This window comes from Garra rufa, chromosome 25 (assembly GCF_049309525.1).
Source record: "Garra rufa chromosome 25, GarRuf1.0, whole genome shotgun sequence".
Classification (NCBI taxonomy): domain Eukaryota; kingdom Metazoa; phylum Chordata; class Actinopteri; order Cypriniformes; family Cyprinidae; genus Garra; species Garra rufa.
The window spans coordinates 37,069,401-37,084,640 of NC_133385.1; the positions used below are offsets into that span (position 1 = coordinate 37,069,401).

The 15,240-nt window shown below is 36.4% G+C and overlaps 2 protein-coding genes across 2 annotated transcripts in view; one reads left to right on the plus strand and one right to left on the minus strand.

Moving 5' to 3' along the window:
- LOC141301232 (uncharacterized) overlaps positions 1 to 15,240 on the minus strand; it is an 80,276-nt gene that overhangs the window by 28,765 nt on the left and 36,271 nt on the right. The gene's annotated exons all lie outside the window — the stretch shown is intronic.
- The window catches only part of kif15 (kinesin family member 15), a 59,160-nt gene that overhangs the window by 22,611 nt on the left and 21,309 nt on the right, over positions 1 to 15,240 (plus strand). Inside the window, exons 21-28 of the mRNA XM_073832379.1 lie at positions 1,746 to 1,896; positions 1,987 to 2,072; positions 6,862 to 6,940; positions 7,077 to 7,163; positions 9,121 to 9,225; positions 12,098 to 12,220; positions 12,292 to 12,438; positions 12,867 to 12,959. Coding sequence (XP_073688480.1) covers positions 1,746 to 1,896; positions 1,987 to 2,072; positions 6,862 to 6,940; positions 7,077 to 7,163; positions 9,121 to 9,225; positions 12,098 to 12,220; positions 12,292 to 12,438; positions 12,867 to 12,959 — 871 coding nt within the window. The remainder of the gene's footprint in view (positions 1 to 1,745; positions 1,897 to 1,986; positions 2,073 to 6,861; positions 6,941 to 7,076; positions 7,164 to 9,120; positions 9,226 to 12,097; positions 12,221 to 12,291; positions 12,439 to 12,866; positions 12,960 to 15,240) is intronic.

Sequence of the window (15,240 nt, forward strand, 5' to 3'; positions counted from 1 at the left end):
AGGACTTTGCCATTGTTAAATACAGCTGTTAAATAAATAAGAAGTTATTATTAAATGACTTGCATTGTCTGACTATAACACTATAGCCTGACTTTGCTCTATTTCATCGTCAAAAGTGGTCTGAAACAAGTCACAACTGAGCCGCTGCGCATCTCCACTCAAACACAGCGGTGTTTCGTTTATGAATGAACGTGCGTTTTTAAACGAATCTAGTGAAATGATTCAATTTCCCATTCAAACAGACAGTCACTTGCTTTATTCCTGAGTGAACCATCCGTTCAAACGAATCAAATGAATGAAATGATTCAGTAATTCAATCAGTGTCTTGCCGCCATCTGCTGGCAGATCTGTTCAGTCATTTAAATATTTAATATTTCTGTTGTCAAAATGTTATTTTTAAAACATTAATCTTAATATGAATTTATGAATTTGATTGCACTCATGCATGTATCTCTTTTTTCACCCTTTTTTATCCAACAATTTGCAAGCAGATTTGGTATTTCTTGCTTTACCTAAAACAAATAAATCTTAATGACAAAGTGAATTGTATACATTCTTTAGTTTTGAAGGTAAAATACCCGACTGATATCGACCTGGTATCGGTATCGGCCAATACTCAGAATTGTTGGTATCGGATCGGTTTTGAAAAAATGGTATCGTTGCATCCCTAATTGCGACTGACCCACAGTGTTGGGGGTGACACATTACAAGTAACACGAGTTCAGACTACTTTTGTCAAGTAGGGGTGTGGGAAATAACAATTTTTGATCGTGGACGATTAAAATGTCTCCACAATCTGCTTTTGAAAAAAAATATCATAGTATCATGCTACTGTGTGCCTTCGTCTCAATATACTGTACAACACGACATACATTCACTCACGGGACACTGCACTTATTCGCAATCACAAACGTACATTATTTGCATGTATTTTATAGCTGGTTAAATAACGTTAATTTGTCTGCGCGCTATTTTGGCATGCTCTTCATGAGCATGTAGCCTCGTACACCTGAAGCACGCATGCTAAAAGCCTGTTAAACAGCGCCTGATTACTGGACTAAGCTATTTTTCTCTGTCTGATTCACTTATACTGTCAAAAACACACAAGATTTACATATGAACACAGTTGGTTATGTCTAAAGTGAAAGTAAAGAGTTGAGAGAAACACAGATGTCAGCAGCTCTTAAAGCGACAGAAATAAACATGCTGCCGATTGTCATTACAAATGTACCCACAAATTTACTCACTCACATGTTGTCCCAAATCTCTATTATTTATTTATTTTTTCTTGTGCTGAAGACACAAGAAGATATTTTGAAGAATGTGGATAACAGTAGCTGGTCCCTACTGACTTTGATAGTAGGGAAATAAAATTAAAACAATTACTTTTAAAAGTAACCCCAACACTGCTGACACACGGGTATGATTGTAGGATTGCGGACTCAATAAAATGTTTTTAAGACTATAATCCTGCTACAAAACTAGACCCACATCAAAACGCTTGTTAATAACATGTGCAAAGTTAGCAAATTGCCTGCGTCATATTCATGGGCTCCCCTTTTGGGTTAAATATTTCTGTGTGGCATTTTACACCAAGGGCATCTTCGATCACAAAATGAAATCGGATTCTCATTACAATTTTGTTGTCTATATCAGTCTGTCTTAGAGTACAATACAGAATACATTCACATTTATTTAGATTTAGATTTATTTTGCTTTGAGTGATGCTCTGTATGTCGTCTCAGGCTGGAGTGGGAGCAGGTGCTGGAGAAGCAGCGTGTTCTTCAGGACATGTATGACACACTGCAGGCGGAGTTTCAGTTCGAGTTGGATCAACACACACAGCAGATGGAGCTCAAGGGCCGAGAGTGTTCAGAAATGCAAACCAAGATTAATGTCAGTGTTCATTCACACTCACACTCTCACTCGTTCTTAAGCAGTTTTGCAGTTTTCACATACTGTGTAAATCTTCGGTTTTGTTTGCAGGAGTTGCTGCAGACTCTTCAGGAAGAGAAAAAGCAGAACAACAGTGTGAGATCCCAGCTAACCGCACACAAAGAGAGTGTGTCCAAGTGAGTGAAAGAGATACGCAAACATCTGTTAAACCCCCTTAACACTGTATAATTATACTAATACCAACATCAAATACAAATAAATGTGTGTGGATAAGGGACTTGATTTAACTCTAAATAGTTCTTATATATATATATATATATATATTATTATAAAGTTCACTTCCAGAACAAAAAATTACAGATAATTTACTCATCCTCTTGTCATCCAAGATGTTCATGTCTTTCTTTCTTCAGTTGTAAATAAATATTTTTCGGGGGGAAAACATTTCAGGATTTCTCTCCATATAGTGGACTTGTATGGTGACCTGAGTTTGAACTTCCAAAATGCAGTTTAAATGCAACTTCAAAGTGGCTCTAAACGATCCCAGCCCATGAAGAAGGGTCTTATCTAGCGAAACGATCGGTTGTTTTGTAAAAAAAATTAAAAATAAATCAATAAAAATAAATAATAATAATGCATTTACAGTTTATATACTACTTAACCTCAAACTGTCATCTCGTCTAGCTCTGTCTGAGTTCTCTTCTGGTTCATGAGTTAGGGTAAGTCGAAAAACTTCCGTCTCATTTTCTCCTCTAACTTCCAAATCATCCTACATCGCTGCAGAAGTACCGACCCAGTGTTTACAAAGTGAACGTGCAAATAACATCTAACAGTCTTTACAAAAAAAGGAAAACGAGTGATGTAGGGTGATTTTTAAGTTGGAGAAGAAAATTAGATGTTTTTTTTTTTTTTTTATACCTACCCTAACTGTCATGAATAGACAAAAGCTAGACAAAATGAGCATTTGAGGTTAAAAAAATATATCAATTTTTTTTTTCTTTTTTCTTTTTTTTTTTCTTTTTTTAGAAAATATCCAAACGTTTTTTTTATTTTGTTTTTTTGAATGAAGCTGCATTTAAACTGCATTTTGGAAGTTGTAATATACCGTAGGAGGTCCTCTTTATGGAGAGAAATCCTCAAAAAAGAATTTCTTTATGACTGAAGAAAGAAAGACATTAACATATTGGATGACAAGGGGATGAGGGAATTATCTGTACATTTTTGTTCTGTTGTTGTTTAGTGTTCTGTAGTTCTTCACAGTTGTTCACAGTAGCACCAAATGTATTTAGACACTTATATCACACACAAGTGAAATGTTATTTAATGTTAACTTTAATATTGAAACAAAATATCAAAGTGAGTTGGGTTTATATCAAAAAAGTTACTTTTATTAATTTGGACTTTATATCTCACGGTATATCTATTGTTTAAGGCACTTAAAGTGGAAGTGTTGTCAGATGACGGCCTTTTTTAAAAAATGCTTGTAAATCTCTTATTTTATTATTATCACGATATATTGAATCTATTTGTCATCTTGTTTTCCTTTAGTTAGCACAGGGCACAGGTGTTTTTTTTTGTTTGTTTTTTTTTTTAATTATATCGTAGGCCTCATTGATCTGTGCTTATGCACCTACTTTTAAAAACCTGTGCTGATTGAAATAGTTTCTGAAAAGATTTTATCCAATATTTTGTAAAAAAAAATATAGGCCCAGTTTCATAGACAGGGCTTAGCCTAAACCAGGATTAGGCGATAGTTCAATTAAGACATTTAAGTAATTTTTAGAAACGTGCTTTAGAAAAAAAAAAAAAAAAAAAAAAAAAAAAAAAAAAAACATTACTGGTGTGCATCTTGAGACAAAACAAAGGCACTGATATATTTTAAGATCAGTCAGTGCAAGTTTCTTTCAGTTGAAACAGCTTAGACTTTCATTTTAGTCTAGGACTAGGCTTAAGGCATGTCTGCGAAACCAGTGGTTAGTGTAACAGGAATGTGTAATCAGTTTTTGTATGCTGGTCATTTTTGACTAGAACAGATAATAGTGGATTATGTCCATAATTCAGTGTTCAAATACTTTTTGTAGCAGCTCTACTTGTATGCACATGTCATTTGTATTGGTCAAGTCAAGTCAAGATTGTTTATACAGCGCTTTTTACAATACAAGTTGTGTCAAAGCAACCTTACAGTATTAAAATAATAAAATAAAATGTCAATAATAATGCAAGAGTTCCATATTCCAACAAAGTCAAATTGGGGAGGACTCATCTGGTTCCCATGGCCTTGTGCCGGTGGCCGTTTAGGGTAGGAGTTCTTTCTTGATGATCTGTCTCTGGGGCTCATCTAGTTGACACGGTATCCGCTGACATTCGGCTGGAGGTGTTGATCCACCATATAGTCTAGGTTTGGACTGGGTCTGGGGGACTGCAGTGACCGTCTGATCTGGATACTGACTGGATCTGGTGGCTATGGTGACCTGGGAATAAGAAACAAACAGACTAATATTAATGTAGATGCAAGAGTTCCAAGTTGCCACAAAATCAGATTGGAGAGGACTCATCTTGTTTTCGCTGTCTTGCGTCGATGGCCGTCTAGGTGATGAGGTTTTCACTGATGATCTGTCTTTGATGTGGTCTCTGCTGACATTCAGGGCTGCAGAGGATATCTCTGGGTGCTGATGGGTACGGACTAGATCCGGGAGACTGCAGTGACCGTCTGATCTGGAATACAGGTGGCTACGGTGACCTCGGAATAAGAAGGAAAGATACTAATATTAGCGTAGATGCCACTCTTCTTCTGATGCAACGAGTACATCAGGTGTTATAGGAAGTGTCCCTGGTTCCGGTTGACCTAAATAATGCAGCCTAACAATCCTTTAACGGATTTGGATTATGAAATGTATTAAGTGTAGGCCAGGTTAAAGAGATGTGTCTTTAATCTAGATTTAAACTGACAGAGTGTGTCTGCCTCCCGAACAGTGTTAGGTAGATTGTTCCAGAGTTTGGGCGCTAAATGTGAAAAAGATCTGCTGCCCGCAGTTGATTTTGATATTCTAGGTATTATCAAATTGCCAGAATTTTGAGAACGCAGCGGACGTGAGGGACTATAATATGATAAGAGTTCACTCAAGTGCTGAGGAGCTAAACCATTGAGGGCTTTATAAGTTATTAGCAAGATTTTAAAATCTATACGATGTTTTATAGGGAGCCAGTGCAGTGTGGACAGAACCGGGCTAATATGGTCATACTTTCTAGTTCTAGTAAGAACTCTAGCTGCTGCATTTTGGACCAGCTGGAGTTTGTTTATTAAGCGTGCAGAACAACCACCCAATAAAGCATTACGATAATCTATCCTTGAGGTCATGAACGCATGGATTAACGTTTCTGCATTTGACATCGTGAGCATAGGTCGTAATTTTGATATATTTTTAAGATGGAAAAATGCGGTTTTGCAAATGCTAGAAATGTGGCTTTCAAAGGAGAGATTGCTATCGAATAGCACACCTAGGTTCCTGACTGATGACGACGAATTGAGCAGTCATTGAGTATTAGACTGTGTTTTAGGTTATTACTTGCGGAGGTTTTAGGTCCAATAATTAACACCTCTGTTTTTTCAGAATTTAGCAGCAAAAAATTTCTTGCCATCCATTTTTTTATTTCAACTATGCATTCTGTTAGTTTTTCAAATTGGTATGTTGCACCAGGCCGTGAAGAAATATAGAGCTGAGTATCATCAGCGTAACAATGAAAGCTAACACCATGTTTCCTGATGATATCTCCCAAGGGTAACATGTAAAGCGTAAAAAGTAATGGCCCTAGTACTGAGCCTTGAGGTACTCCATACTGCACTTGCGATCTAAATGATACCTCTTCATTTATTGCCACAAACTGATGACGGTCTGATAAGTACGATTCGAACCAAGCCAGTGCACTACCACTAATGCCTACATAATTTTCAAGTCTATTTAAAATAATATTGTGGTCAATAGTATCAATCGCAGCACTAAGATCCAGTAGCACTAATAGAGAGATACAATCATGATCGGTTGACAAGAGCAGGTCATTTGTAACTCTAATAAGAGCAGTCTCAGTACTATGATATGGTCTAAAACCTGACTGGAAATCCTCACAGATACCATTTTTCTCTAAGAAAGAACATAATTGTGAGGACACTACCTTTTCTAGTATATTTGATAGAAAAGGGAGATTTGAAATTGGTCTGTAATTGTTTAATTCATTGGGATCAAGTTGAGGTTTTTTAATTAGAGGCTGAATAACAACCAGTTTGAAAGTTTTGGGGACATATCCCAATGATAGTGACGAATTAATAATATCCAGAAGAGGATCTATGACTTCTGGAAGCACCTCTTTTAGTAGCTTAGATGGAATAGGGTCTACCATACATGTTGTCGGTTTCGATGATTTAATAAGTTTGTACAACTCTTCCTCTCCTATAGTTGAAAATGCATGGAATTGTTCCTCAGGAGATTTATAGCATATCTGATGCGATACTGTAGCGGATGGCTGCATAGTTACAATTTTCTCTAATAGTATCTATCTTGGTAGTAAAATAGTTCATGAAGTCATTACTGCTGTGCTGTTGGGAAAATTCAGCACCTGTTGGTGCTTTATTCTTCGTTAATTTAGCCACTGTATTGAATAAATACCTAGGGTTATGTTTGTTTTCTTTTAAGAAAGATGAAAAATAATCTGATCTAGCAGTTTTTAATGCTTTTCTATAGGATATGTTACATTCACGCCAGGCTGTACGGAAAACCTCTAGTTTTGTTTTCCTCCAGCTGCGTTCCATTTTTCGTCGTGCTCTCTTCAGTGCGCGAGTGGGTTCAGTATACCACGGCGTCGGACTGTTTTCCTGATTTTTTCTTAACCGCAGAGGAACAACTATATCTAAAGTGCTAGAAAAATTGGTAAAAAGTTTGGTAAAAGTTTGATGTTGAGTGTGTATTTCAGGGAGCTTGTGCAGTCTGTAGAAGAGAATGCCTCACTGAAGAAACACATTACTGAGCTGACAAACAAAAGTCAGCAACAGGTATGCATGTCAGTTCACAATTTTGGTCTTTGGTGATTTGTAATTTGCATGATAATGTTCTGATGCTGTGTTGCATGACCTTCTAGAAGTCTTGTTTTGGTTGTGATGTATCTGTTGTGTGTGTTTGCATGTGCAGAGCGATGAGATCAGTGCTCTACAGCAGAGTGTGTGTTCATCCAACATGACAATCAACAACCTCAAGCAGAAGATCGAACAGGACAAAGTGAGAATGCAATGCACTGATTACATAGCAGGAGTCTTTCGCTCACTGTAAAAAAGGCTGTTAGAGGTTAAGAAAAAGACAACATTACAGTTTAGATAATTATGAACTAATATTAATAACAATGGCAGCATATCAAAATATATCAGTGTGCCATAGTTAAGCGTTTCCAAATAGTTATTTAATAGTAAGGTTTATGCTCTAGTTTTACAAACAATTCAAATGTACATACAAATTTACATTGAAGTCATTTGGGAAAATGTTTTTTTTTTTTTTTTCGTTCTTTGTTTGTTTTAATTATTTAATCATGCAATAATTGATTACTTTGATGTCAACACTTTGCTTTAAAGGGGTCATCGGGTGCAACACTAACTTTTACATGTTGTTTGCACATTCATGTGTGTTGATAGTTTGTGTACACAACCACCCTACAATGATAAAAATCCACCCAGTGGTGTTTTTTTTTATCTTTAAAAGTAATATCCCCTTTTTAAAACCAGTTCATTCTCAGCTTCTTGACGTTGTGACGAAACACAGTTGATTGACATGAGCGTCTTACCTTAGCCCCGCCCTCACCGAGCTGAAACAGTCTGAATATGATCACCATTGTGTGCAGAGGAAGACTCTAATTGAGCGATTGAGGTGTTCTGTTGTTGGATGCAATAATGAAGATAGCAGTCATTTACTACCGACATCTGAGCCGCTGAAGATGCAGAGCTTTAACGTTACTTTCATTTTAAATGGTAGGCGCCAGACCCAAACTACATATGTGTCTATGTTCGTGTGAATCGTTCCTGTTGCAGCTTCACCCACAGCAGAAGTGAGTATAAGGGGTTTTTGTATGCATCTTTGCAAATGGCCTTTCTTCATAATGTGCTTGTTGGCAAGTTTTGCCGATAAATGCGGCTAAAGTAAACATAATCCCAGAGAGGGGCGAGCAGAGCTCGGTGGCATTTAAAGGGGCCATGTCTTAAAATGAGCTGAAATTTTGAAAAGCTGATTTTGACAAGGTAAAAGGGTGTTTTTTAAACTACTATTGAGAATTTTTAACCAAGGTATATTAGAGACTTTTCATTAAGACCCTAAAGAATCATATGAACTAGTGGAAAATGGGCATCCGATGACCCCTTTAAAGTGTGCTATTGGTAAATCATTTGCACAAGCAGCTTATGATTAGTGATTAGGTTGAATTAAACTCTTAAAGGGGTCATCGGATGCCCATTTTCCACAAGTTCATATGGCGAAACTTGCCAACAAGCACATTATGAAGAAAGGCCATTTGCAAAGATGCATACAAAAAACCCCTTATACTCACTTCTGCTGTGGGTGAAGCTGCATCAGGAACGATTCACACGAACATAGACACATATGTAGATCGGGTTCAGCACTTACCATTTAAAAACGAAAGTAACGTTAAAGCTCTGCATCTTCAGCGGCTCAGATGTCGGTAGTAAATGACTGCTATCTTCATTATTGCATCCAACAACAGAACACCTCAATCGCTCAATTAGAGTCTTCCTCTGCACCTGAGTCACACAATGGTGATCGTATTCGGACTGTTTCAGCTCGGTGAGGGCGGGGCTAAGGTAAGACGCTCATGTCAATCAACTGTTTCGTCACAACGACAAGAAGCTGAGAATGACCTGATTTTAAAAAGGGGAAATTACTTTTAAAGATAAAAAAAATACCACTGGGTGGATTTGTATCATTGTAGGGTGGTTGTGTACACAAACTATCAACACACATTAATGTTCAAACAACATGTAAAAAAACATGTTTGTTTCTCAGTATGATCATATTAGGTTTCTGATTAAATTGATGTTTATCTTGACATTCATCTAAGAATACTGCTTCTTATTTTATATGTTTTATGGAAAACATGACAAAGTTGATATACAGTAGGGTTGTGTTTTTTTCCTCCTGTGTCATGGCTGGTGTTTGACTGTGTGTTTGTGTGTAGGATGTGGTACTGGAGTTGATGCAGGAGACCAAAAATCTTCGAAGCGAGGTGGCTGAAAGAGATCAGACTGTGTGTTTGCTGCGAGGAGAGGTCGCTGACATCAGTGTGAGTATCTCTATCTGTACGCCACATGTGATTGTAATATAACTTATAGGGCTGCAACAATTAATCAATAAAAACGATTATTACTGATAATGAAAACCATCGACAACGATTCTCATTATCGATTAATCGGGTCCGTCCACAGTGCACGTACAACTTCAGAGAGTCATGTCATTACAGCACTGAATGGCATATTTCTATGGACAAAATGCATCTAAAGAGTAAGGATAGATGAGTGCACTGATGATGGTGAATGATTTACAGATCCTGAGCATCACTAACATGCATCTAAACTTAAAATATGTAAAATATGTGGTAAGTACTGTCGCTGGAGTATAACGTTGCACAGAGCACATGTGATCACAATAGTGAGAGTAAAATGATCGTGCATTCAAAACGGCAGATTCAACAAACTGTATATTAAAAGCGGCTAGAGCTCTGTGATTAAATATATATTTCCTCCATGTGTGAGCTATTGAGATGAGCAGCTCTGTGAAACAGCCAATCAGAGCAGAGCCCCTCATTAATATTCATGAACCTTCCAAATAAGGCAATAACAGAGCATTTCATTCAGGGTACAAATCCTAGGGTTGTAAATGAACCTGTAAAACCATTTCTGGTGATTTGTTTTTGCCCTTTCCTATGCCATATACCTTCTATGTAGATATCAGAGAACAATTAAAAATATTGTATCAATGCATTCTATGGCACCTTTAAATTTAGGTTTAAAAGACAACATGTAGTGCACATATTTGGAGAGTAGGAACTGTAAAGGGATAATGGCGTGTAATTATCTGATATATAAATATCAGATGCTATATAGCTGCCTTTTATATAAAGAAACAACAGTAAACATGACTTTGATCAAAGTGAACGCATGTTCGTGCAGAACATTCCTCTTACTTGTTGGTTAACACTGAGTTTGATTTTATTCATCTTTATTATCTGTATTAGGCTATTCTTCTAATTTTTAATGTAGAGATTCACTTTTTTTCACTATATACAGTGCTTAACAAATAAAAAAATATGTAAAGTGTTTAACAAATTATGTAAGGTTTGTGCCACTGCTGCTCAAAACTAACAGTATTGGTGATTACCAAAAGCATTTTTTAGCTTTCTATATTGGTTAGTCCTCTAATATGCGATATGCAATAAGCTTTTTAGTAACAGCAGGCTATTTCTAATGCTATAATCATTGTGGTTATCTATGAAAAAAAAAAAAATTAGTCAAGCACTTTATAGTGTTTTCTTCAGATATTTGTCTTTTTTCTTTATTACGACCGGTGGTCTAATAATCACATTTTCATAACATTCAGTTGGCAGTTTGAAGGACTTTGAACAGAATGTGGAATATTGCGATTTTTGTCAAAAAAAAAAAAAAAGGATTTAAGCTAATTAACCAATTAATCGAAAAAATAATCGACCAACTAATCGATTATCAAAATAATCGTTAGTTGCAGCTAGTGTTGCTTTCGTCAACAAAACATATGCCTAAATATAGTCGTCAACGAACCTTTATCACGTGACGAAAACGAGACAAGACGAAACGTAAATGCTGGTCATGTGACGATGACCATAATTAAATGTATAATGCTATATCATTGACGAATAAAAACAAGACTAAATGTGGTTGACAAAATAAAATCTATGCTAAAATGTCCCTTTATTTTCGTTGATGAAAACGAGACAAAACAAAATGTTATGACATTAGATTGATGTGCGCGTGCCCAGTAGCCAGAGCTGTATAGCCTAAACCGTGGAGACGCAGGCGACGTCACTTCAAGTCATACTCGCAGCATTATCTAGAAGACGACTACAAACAAAGTTAAGTCTTGACATAGATGAAGGGACCGATGGCCAGCCAGCCGGGGTTCATCTTTGGGAGAAACATAAGAAACGACACACACATTTTATTTGCACTTTTAGTAGTGATGGGAAAATTAAGCTTTTCGAAGCACTGAGGCTTTCCCCTCAACTGTATCGTAAAAAGGTTCATTACTCGAAACTTTCAACACCTTGCACACTAATGACATTGTGGTCAAAAGTGGAAAAAGTTGCTTTTGCATCTCAGATGTCCAAGCGATTTTTGGACAGTTTCATAAAATAAATTAACTTGTGCTACGAAAACCATAAGAAAAAAAAAAAAAAAAAAAAAAAAATTCACTTTACTTATGCAAGGTATAAATCAATTAATCTGTAAAAGAGACTAAAATACAATTTTCTTTGACTAAAACTAGACTAAATGTCATCAGTTTTCATCGACTGAAACTAGACGTAAATAATCATGGATAATTATGACTAAAATGCTCAGACTTTTAGTTGACTAAAACTTGACCAGACTAAAAAGAGTATGAACGTGACTAAAACTAATAAGAACTAAAATGACAGCTTCACAGAAAGACTAAACTAAAACTAAAATTAAAACCAGCCAACAAAAACAACACTAGTTGCAGCCCTAATAACTTATATTTGAGCAGAATATCTCTAAAGGGATTGCTAAACTCAGATTTACATGTTTGCCAGAGTTTCCAGCTCAACTGTAGAGAGAGCATATGCGCATGGTTGGCAAGTTAAAATAAACATTTTAATAAATAGCCAGCGCAGATGATTATGCTTAATTGAGAGAAGTAAAAATCGTGATCGTGAATAATACAATTTATCATGCAGACCTATCTGAACTGAACCAACACTGAACTGACTTAAGCTTAATAATTATGCTATTGTCTTTTTAGATCAGCTTTACAGCAGAATCTGAACTGTCTCCATAGTTGAGTGTATTGTATGAAGTGCTATAGAAATAAGGTGACTTGACTTGACTACTCACTCGTAGTGCTTTAGGAAGTTTGTATTGATATTGTGAGTGTTGTACCCACAGGGAAAGTACTGCACCGTTTGCACTGAGAAAGAGCAGATAAAGGAGAGCATGACACAAATGCAGAATGAACTACAGGAGCTGCGAGAAGCTTCAGAGAGACGCCTTGCCTCTGACCGTGTAGAGGTATGTGTGTTACTGGGTTTGTGTTTTGAGTTTTTGTCAAAAGCCTAAACTAAAGTGTGTGTGTGTCACAGTTGGAGCTGCTACAGGAAGATCTGTCCTACGCTACAGATGAGGTGGAGAGACTCAGTAAAGTGGTGGAGGAGCAGGCAGCTTTACTGGAGAGTTCCCGGACCCTGAACACAGAGAAGGAGAACAGCATAAACTCCCTGAAAGAACAGGTACTGCTCCTACTGCCTCAATTCATGCTACAGTTTTTAAAACAAATATGAGAATGTAGAGTCTGTCAGTCAGTCATTGTCAGTTGTACTTCAGTCTGACTGATCAGTAGTGAAGTTCTGCAGCCTGCAAAAATATTTTTTTTTGTCTAATGAGCTCTAAACTAGTGGTTCTCAAACCAAAAATGGCTCTCAGTCTCTTTTCCGTTGTGTCATAGACTGCAGGCAAACAACTGTGTCAATTGCAAATAATAAAATGATAAATGTAATCAATTTATAGTTAGGATAACTAGATTTGTCCACTTTTTAAAGGGGATGAGGAAACGCTCCCCATATCTTTTGGACATCAAAGGTCATGCATCTAAGCGGACTCTACAGTGTTTGTCTGATGGAATACATTACATGACTTTTAAAATTCTGTGCACACACAGGTGGATCAGCTGAATGAGGAGATTAGTCTTCTGAGAGTGAAAGAATCCGTCAGTCAACCTCCAGATGCTGCCACTCCCAAAGGAAAAACACAGGTGTGTGTGTGTATGTCTGCTGAACCATATTTGTGGGACATACTTGTACCCAGATGTTAGCTGAACCTGACAAAATCTCACAAAACAACCTCTTAGGGATGTCTTTTATTTTATTTTTTTACATAACATTTTTCCTTAGTTATCTATGGAGCCCGGAAAGTCATGTGTAGGAGGGGGGAAAAAAAAAAAAAAAAAAAATGTGGCAATGGTTTTGCAGTTCGTCCCCACAGTTTATAAACCATACTCAAATTCTTAAACTGTTCCCTCGGTTTAAAAAATCATGCCCACGGATTAATAAATTGTACCCACGAATAGGGCTGTGCAATTAATCGAAATTCGGTTTCGATTTCGATTTCTGCTTCAAATGATCCTGAAAATACAGTAATCGAGATGAAAAGATTATTGCGCCCCATTCCGCCCCCTTACCAGTGGTGCGATTTCACTCCTCCATAAAAGCCTAATTTCACATGCAAATCAGCAAAATCATGTAACATGACTTTCATAAAACTAGGGCTGCCCCGACTAAAGATATTCCTAGTCGACTAACACGCCTGCATTTTAGTGATTAGTCGAATAATCGTTCATTTATGATAGTAATATAATAACTTGCATATATACAAGGAAAGGTATAGTCCAAGTTGAAGTTTAACACTTCCATATGACAGAAAATGCTAAAGCATGATATTAGCGCGTTCAAAATGAAAATTAAGCGCTTAAAACAGAATAGTAAAGCGTTTAAAGTATACAGCGCTTATGGACACAAAAATCAGTGGCCGGACCGTTATAGGCTAATTATAACATAAAAACAGCAATCAGACTGCCTGTGCATTTTAATAATTTATTATCAAAAATACAAACTGTAACAGTTACATGTCAAACATACAAAAAAAAAAAAAAAAAAAAAAAAAACAGTTTTGAATAAAATAAAATAAAATTTGTTCTTTAAAATAAATCAAATAAACGTATTAGTAACGTAGGCCTAGTACAAAACAAGGCAAAAAAACAAATAAATACTGTAGCAAAAACGCTGTTTGGTATAAAAATACAGTGGAAAATTAATATAATTTTTATATTGTTCAAAAGGAAAATGAACAAAAACGAACAATTTAATAAATGCACATGGCACATCGCACAACGCCAAAACTTAGAATAAAATAGAAGGCGGCAAACAAATTAACAGCCTAAGTATTTGATTAAATTGTTTAGAACAACTATATTTAAGACAAAATGTGGAACAAATAATTTAAAGAACACTAATACAAATCAAAAATATCAGAGCAAAGCCGCAAACTGCCATTAAGACGACGGATGAGTCTTGACCTGAAACAACAAATTGCAAACATCAGACTAATTTTTCTAACAGAATAAAAAACAACTTCTGCATTATATAAAAACGAATTAATTAAAATATGTATTTATTTATTTGTATAGCCTACCCGTTATAAAAATACCCTTTTTTTTTATTTCATATATTTTTTTTTTATTATAAATATAGCCTAACGGATAGCAAACAGAAACACTACAAAAAGGAAATTACGCATTCTTACCTAAGCTTTCAATTTGATTTTATTTTCTTCATATTATGTGAGAGGAACGCCAGTTTGTCCACATTCTTGGGAAGAAGGGAGCTTCTCGACTTGTTCACAATGAAGCCAATGATCACTTTCTGGCGCAGCTTCTGTAGATAAACTTTCTGCCAGATCCGACACTGTGGAGTACGCATCTTCTCGTTCGTGTTGGTCAAAGAATGACAAGCTCTTGAAACGTGGGTCTAAGACAGCAGCTTGTATATAAATGCTGGTCGCGATATTTTCCTTCGACTTTTCAAAATGATCCCACACTTTGGACTTTTTTCCTGACATAATTATTAGCATCAGCCAGACACCTCTCCCACAAGTGCACTTTGGTATACCGCGAGGCACGAGATCGCGTTGATCTCTCATTGCTTTGATGTCATACACTGACTGCGCAGCCCCTGATTGCGTAATTTCACGTGATTTTTTTTTTTTTTTTTTGCGACTAACCGACTAATGAAAATGTATTCGACCAAGCCCTCTTCATATCGACTAACGTTTAGTCGACTATTTGGGGGCAGCCCTACATAAAACGGGATGTGCTTGATTTATTGTTTCTTTGATGTTGTGTTAGGGCTGGGCGATATGGCTGAAAACTATATCACGATATCAGTGTTTCATATCGGTCGATATCGATAATTATTGATATTTTTATGACCCATTTAAAATAAGGACCAGGAGAAAAATATATTACACTCAAGCATTTT